The 7,630-nt window shown below is 33.2% G+C and overlaps 1 protein-coding gene across 1 annotated transcript in view; it reads right to left on the bottom strand.

Annotated features, from left to right (window-relative positions):
* Window positions 1–3,086, bottom strand: part of LOC111375118 (serine racemase) — a 6,878-nt gene extending 3,792 nt beyond the window's left edge. Inside the window, exons 1-7 of the mRNA XM_022997908.1 lie at window positions 2,896–3,086; window positions 2,022–2,205; window positions 1,219–1,400; window positions 997–1,083; window positions 677–907; window positions 151–224; window positions 3–65 (exon numbers count right to left, since the gene is read on the bottom strand). Coding sequence (XP_022853676.1) covers window positions 3–65; window positions 151–224; window positions 677–907; window positions 997–1,083; window positions 1,219–1,400; window positions 2,022–2,027 — 643 coding nt within the window. The 5' untranslated portion in view covers window positions 2,028–2,205; window positions 2,896–3,086. The remainder of the gene's footprint in view (window positions 1–2; window positions 66–150; window positions 225–676; window positions 908–996; window positions 1,084–1,218; window positions 1,401–2,021; window positions 2,206–2,895) is intronic.
* Window positions 3,087–7,630: the final 4,544 nt, after the last annotated feature.

Here is a 7,630-nt window from a genome sequence, read left to right as displayed (position 1 = left end):
CAATATCCGAATCGCAGGATTAATAGATTTGGCAGCTAATGCCACCCCTGATATTAAACCACCTCCTACATTTTTAAGACAGAGAGACAAAACCTGTGGATCAAGAAGATATGTAGTTAACAAATTTACTCTTGAAAGAGTTTAACATACCACTAATTGGAACAATTATAGTGTCAATTTGAGGGGCCTGCTCCAGAAGCTCCAGAGATATGGTGCCCTGTCCACTAAAAGTAGAGTTTGTATCATGAAAAAGATTCTTTGAGGGCATTTGGGAGACATTTTTATATAAAAATTTCATTTTTGAATAGCAAATTGATGGGAAATGTGTGGTTGAAAAATAAGGAAATTTTTTTATTTACGTGTAATATTATTTTAATAAAGAATATGTGGTTGAAAAGAAGAGAGAGAAAAATGCATTTTGAAAAAAATGGGTACCAAACGAGACCTTTATTTCATTTAACATCACGGATCCTATTTCACATTTTCACTAATTCAAGAAAAGTATCAAGTAAATGAGATCACAGTACCAACTGATCGACATAAAAAGTTGATTATATATTACTACGCTAATCTAGGAAATAATATGACATAGTTTTGAAAAACAAGAAATTCATCTATGCTATCCACATTCCAAAATATAGAAATCGTAACAGAGAACCCAGTCTAAGGTAGGTACCTTATGATGCGCCCATCATTGAATGGATGAATAAGAACAGCTCCAGTGTCTTGCAAAACCTTTGTGGCCATTTCCTCCCTAGATTGTATAGTCACCTCACTCCAGAAAATCTGGCCACCGTAACGTATGACATTCTCAACTTTACATTTTGGAGCATTTTTTGGGACGACTACATATGCAGGTATTCCCCTTAGTTTTGCAGCCAAAGAAAGTGCTGCAGCATGATTACCACTGCTTTTGCAGTGTAGGATCAGAAATACTTCGACTAATAAATCGAGGAACTCAAGATAATGAACAAATAAGCTTGGAGTGAAGTGAACCTGCTGTGTGTTACAACACCTTTAGTTGCCTGATCATTGGCAAGTGAAAATACAGCATTGCAGGCCCCTCTGAATTTAAAAGCTCCACTGGTGTTAAGAAAAGATGAAACACTTTAATTACATGCTGGAATCCTCTTAATAGAAGGACAAATGATTAACTAGCATGAAAGAATGAAAATTTAAACTCATTTTTCTTCCGCGCATCAACAGTAGGCATCTCACCCTTTTTGGAAACATTCACATTTAAAGTGTAGCTTTCTTCCAGATATAGAATTTAGAATTTGCGAGGACAAGACCGGAGTTCTGTGTACAAGTGAGCTGATGCGCTCTTGTGCTTCTCTTATTGAGGATATATCAGCAGCATACTTTTTACTGGATGCTCGATCATTTGCTTCCATTTTGCACTGCTCAAGAGATAACTTCAAATCAATGGGGAGGTGAAATAAATCCACGTTGGGGTCAAACCCCCAGTGGACAATAAGCTAATGGTACAAATGGAATCACACAAGGACCATGTCAGGGCAGAAGGGCGATGTGGCCATGGTCGGCGGTCGTATCGTTAAAAAACAAATGACAATATAAATGTGGAGATGCAAAACTTGGAAACATATGATATGAGGAATAAACAAAGTGTATTTTCTCGTTTAAGAAATCTATTTACAGCTTGAGTTACGATAAACATAATATACACGCTTTTATCCAGTCATAAATTACTTGTCAACAGGTGTACTTCCAAGGAGCTGAAAGGGCAATAATAAAAGTCCAATATAGGCTGATCTGAAAGACTTCAAAGTCAAATGTTGGTTATGACTGCTTGGTCATATCGACCAACTTGAAAAGAACAGGGAAGTTCATAAAGCTAGTAAGCTCAGCTCCTACTTAATCAACTATGCAATTTCACTCTTATCGACAACAAAGAACTCATCACTACTGCTAGGCATATATAATGCTGAGTACAAACATTTAATGCAACATATGAGAGCTTTTTGACGCATAATCAATAATAGGACACTAATTCATCCTACTGTCATGTTAGCTAAAGGAGAAGAGATGTTGGCCACTGCAAGCTCTTCAAGCTGACACCTGCGACTGAATGGTATCCCAAACCTCTGCTATCTCTATTCGCCCACTCTCCTTTCTTTTGTTATCTTCTTTTTTGTCCTTCTCTTTTTGTTTGCTCCTCTATAGTTTTCAACCTCCATCATTTCCCTACCCAATTTTAAAGATTCAACTAAGGCCAAATTCCAAATCAACATTTGCTGTGTAAGTTATAGATTTTCTTGATGTCAACAAAACATATTGAGTATACCACAAATCTAGTTTTCCAAACAATTCATATTGCGTATTCTTAACAGAGTGCTTTCATCACACTAACAAGCGTGTTTAACTGTTTAAGATAAATGTTAGCTAAAAGAGAGATTAGTTTCTTCGCCCATTTACACAGTATACAAGAGCGTCAACCACTCTTAAACTAGATACGGTTTCCACCTAAGAAAATTGATTAATTTTCACTTGCAAAATGTAGGCAGAGGCAATGCTAATCACCAAAATTACTGGAATTCGAATCCATGAAAAAAATGAACTTAAATATCTTGACTTTTCTTGAAATATAAATCCAATAAACACACGAACCAAATTTAACTACAATAAGAAAAGCATCACCCTTCAAACAAGGCAAATGTAATTTGACCGCCAAAATTATGAAATTCAAGGGAAATTTAATAAAAAAAACCTCAAAATACCACTGTAATTAAACATGATTCTCATGATCAGAGGAGATAAAACATTTCAAAAGTGTAAATTTAGCAACTCAAAACGTTTAAGTTCTTCGTATTGTATGTATTGAATCAAAATAAGGGTATTCTATAAAACTTGAAAGAAATTAAAGACTGAACTTACAGTACACAGAGCTCTAAGAGGTAAGATCACTCGATGGTTAAATAAATTTAATTCCCAGTTTTTTCTGGTCTCTCACACTGCCAATTTTTGGATTTTCTTTCTTGAAATAAACCATAGCATGAAAGGCCCGACTCCCGGTCTAGCGGATTTGGATTGGATACGGAGGAGATAAAAGTTTATTGGGTAATTAGCTCTTGTCCCCACTTTTGAAGGTACCTTTCTTTTGTTTTATGACAAATTTCATCCTCACTTTTACCTTTTATTATAAAAAATGTCATTCCGTCCACTCATCATTAAAATGCTCTATTAAATCAATTAAAATAAAAATTTTCTTTTTTAAAAGGCAAGGATTGTCCAAACAATTTTTTTTTTTTTTTTTTACTTTCCCAGATTTTACTGCAATTTATCTGTAAAATTCTAATAATATTTTGTAATGATTCTCTGAATTCAAAACACATTTTTCGCATCATTCTTTTACTTTCCCATATTTCACTTTTCATTCAATATAACATTTGATATAACGAAGTGCTTACATAGAGAAGCAATTATGGGGGAAAATTAAGGGAAAGAGACCACTAATTACAATGGCTTATTTATAATTACTTATTTTTGCATTTTCTTTTTGTAGATACACGATGTTTGGGATATTAGAGTTTGTAAGAATAATGTAGAAATATATCGTTTGAATCTTGTATTATACTTTGCTTAAATGTGCGGTTGTTCGTCCTCATTTTGTGCTTACGAAGGGTGTAAATAAGGGGTAAAGTGAGAAAATCAATTAAAATGTAATTCTGTGAATGGACAATACATATGAATGGAGAAAATGAATAAGATAAACATGTCTTCTTTCCATTTTAGCATGAAATTGAACTTGTATTGTCCATTCACAGAATTACATTTTAATTGATTTTCTCACTTTACCCCTTATTTACACCCTTCGTAAGCACAAAATGAGGACGAACAACCGCACATTTAAGCAAAGTATAACACAAGATTCAAAGGATATATTTCTACATTATTCTTACAAACTCCAATATCCCAAACATCTTGTATCTACAAAAAGAAAAGGCAAAAATAAGTAATTATAAATAAGCCATTGTAATTAGCGGCCTCTTTTCCTTTATATTCCTCCATAACTACTTCTCTTTGTAAGCACTTCGTTATATCAAATGTTATATTGAATGAACAATATTTCTTTTTATTCCTTTGCAGTGAAATATAGGAAAGCAAAGGAATGGTGCAAAAAATATGTTTTGAATTTAGAGAGTCATCACAAAATATGATTTGAATTTCACAGATAAATCGTAGTGAAATCTAGGAAAGCAAAGAAAAATAGATTTGGACAATGTTACCCTTACCTTTTGAAAAGAAAATTTTCATTTTAATTGGTTTAACAGAGCATTTTAACGGTGAGTGGACGAAATGACATTTTCCGCAATTAAAGGTAAAGGTGAGAATGAAATTTGCCAAAAAACAAAAGGTAGGGATTTTTTACAAAAACCTTGAAAAGTAGGGACTTTTGTGCTAATTACCAAAGTTTATTCATTATTAGGACATATGTCTAAATAATCAATTTATTTGTAATTAAAAACTTTTATTTTAAACTCTTGTTTGAGCCCCATTTTGGGTGTGAGGGGTGGCGAGGGGAATGCATTTTAAGTAACAGATTGACGGAAAATATGTGGTTAAAAATTAAGGAACTTTTTTTTTTAATTTACATGTATAATTATTTTATTAAAGATGATGTTTTTTTTTTGAATTTACATGTATAATTATTTTATTAAAGATGATGTGGTTGAAAATGAATTTTTAGAGGAATGTGGCTCAAGCAAGGACTAATATACAAATATGCTTATATGTTAATTAAATAACAATGAAACATTCACCCGTTTGAAGTGGTGAAGATCCTCGCAGCCTCGCTATAGAATAAAAGAAAGTATATTGAGCTTACTCAAGAAATAAGATATGCACAATACTAATATGAGGAGAGAGAAATTTTAATTAGCACAATCTCAAGAACATTACAAGATATATGCTAATGCTAATATGAGGACATGAAAATGCAATTAGCATAATATCTAGAACATTACAAAATATATATTAATGCTAATCCTAGGAGATAGAAAATGAACTTAGCAAAATCTCAAGAAGATTATAAGATGTCCACCAACGCTAACTCTGAGAGATGAAAAAAAATGGTAATTAGCAAAACTTCAAGAAGATTGCAAGATATGCACTATTGCTAAGGTGAGGAGATAAAAAAAATGTTATAAGTACAATCTCAAGAAGATTACAAGATATGCAAAATGGTAGTCTCGTTGTCAGCATTGTCAACACAACCACTGATGGCTAAAAAATCGTGTCACATAGTTAAAATCGACGGTATTTAAAAAATTCATATCCAATGCAAGCTGGCAAGGAACAAGCTGATGTAGAGAAGAGAAAATAGAGAATGTCTAGAGCTCCGTATAGAGCAATTTATCCAGCTGGTATCATCGTTCAACTTAAATTCCTCTCAAAGGAAGTTCTTGGGTTCGAAGGGCTCAACCTCCAGAGGATAGTAAGCAAGCTAACAATGCACGTAACCTCTGAGTAAAAGTGAAAGATTGGAAAATGTTTATGGTCGTTACAAAGTAACTGTGCATAAATTATATTAATTTTTAAATCACATTTTCTGTTTATATTTATATTTAGAATTGATTTTTTTATTTAAATAAAATAAAAGACACCTAAGTAACAATCCATAAAATTCGTTGTAGATCAATTTTGAATTCGAGTGTCTCTTCGTTAAACATAAATATCACGTCGATCGAAAGTCTTTCGACTTACGTGTTCACTAGATAACAATTCATAGAACGCATTGAGGAACAACTAAGATATAATCTGACACAATTTCCTATGTTAAAAATTAAGATTCGAGAAACAAATACAATGAGAAATATACTAGAATTTGTGTTAAGTTGTGACTTGATGATGCTACTTGTGCTTATTTTCATATCTTGCAGCTTATCCATGTAGGATTTTATTATTGAGCAAATAGTTACCACAGATTGTCACTGAGGTTTGGGAATTATCGTATAATAGGATAAATTTTGTGTTGGTAGAACTAGATTATAAATTAGCCAAATATTCCTTGTGATAAAACCCTCCACTCTCTTACGTTTGAGAATTGTTTGTTGGTAGTTGAATTGGTAGAGGTGATTGGTTGAATATTTATTGATTCTACGGTTATCTAAATTGTTTGGAGTGATTTTTACTAGAAAGTAGAAACTGTTGTTTGTCAAATGAATTTAAGTGACTTCCTTAACAATTAAACTTACCAACCTTACCAAATTTGAATAGAGAAACGTCAAGGAAGTAATAAACATCAAAGAAGTGGAAGTTAAAATGCAAACAAAAAATTGTGAAAGTAATACCAAGAAAATGGATGCAAAGTTGAAGTAAGAGTTGAACCCTTTGTCCTCAAGTCGACTTTGCCCTACGAAGGTGCCTATGGGTGATAGCAATCAACTCCCAAGATACAAATACTACCTTCTTGTGTTTGTAGCATTCCAAAAATCAAGAACAACGAACCAAAAGATGACTTTTGTACTAATTTCAAAATGAAATGAAAACCAAATTTTTATTCAGAATTTTGGCTAAGAAAATACGAGTTTTATGTTATGCTATGATTGCATATCATAAGGATAGGTTAAAAGATGTCCAAAGGGTCTTACTTATAGAGGATGAAAGATTATGAGTGAAGAAACACGTCACAAAACTCAACAATCTTCAAGAAGTGACACACCCCTTGATGTCGCTAGCCTGCCACTGGCGAGTCACTTGAGCGCCAGTGGCACCTTTCAACAAAACAATTTTTGCTTGCCTAGTGCTAGCGTTTTGCTTGAGCGACAACCTTAGTTGAATTTTGGCCTTTTTCTCCTCATTTTTCTTCCAACACTGGACCATAATTTCTTATTTATCTAAAATTGGTTTTAAGAGTTCAAATATTCCACGATCATCTACTTGAGGATTAGAACAAGTTAGTCTATCTATTTTCACAATTTGACTAGCCCCAAGTTGACACAAAAATTACTTTTCTATAGACGAGTTTTGCATAAACTGAGAGGGAAAATCTACTCTTCGTCTCCTCTCCCTTTTATTTATATAGAGAATCAATCATGTACATATATGAAACCTAAATATACCAAATAATATTCTTGCCTAATACACATTATTCCTAATTGATTTTCTTCGTTAACACTCCTCCTCAAGTTGGAGTATATATATCATATAAACCCAGCTTGGAACATAGAAATCTCAACCAATTACTGTTCAATGATTTCGTAAACATATCAGCAAGTTGGTCTTCAATTTTCACAAATGGTGTACATATGTCACCACATACTATCTTATCCCGAATAAAGTGACAGTCGACTTCAATATCCTTGGTCATTTCATGGAAAACTGCATTGGATGCAATATGTAAAGCAGCCTGATTATCACAGTACATCGGTATAGGAGTAGAGGGTGAAAGATTGATTTTTTGAAGAAAGTGCTGCAACCATGTCAATTCACTAGCAGTATGAGCCATCATCCTATATTTCGCTTCTGCACTTGACCTTGCAACTACAGTCTATTTCTTACTTTTCCAAGAGACAAAATTACCACCGAGAAAAGTACAGAATCCAGTAGTAGATCGTCTATCTGACAGAGAACTTGCCCAATATACATCTGTAAATCCTTCTATTTCGAT

Source organism: Olea europaea, unplaced genomic scaffold, assembly GCF_002742605.1.
Source record: "Olea europaea var. sylvestris unplaced genomic scaffold, O_europaea_v1 scaffold134, whole genome shotgun sequence".
In the NCBI taxonomy this organism is placed as follows: domain Eukaryota; kingdom Viridiplantae; phylum Streptophyta; class Magnoliopsida; order Lamiales; family Oleaceae; genus Olea; species Olea europaea.
This window is presented reverse-complemented; position numbering and strand designations above follow the sequence as displayed.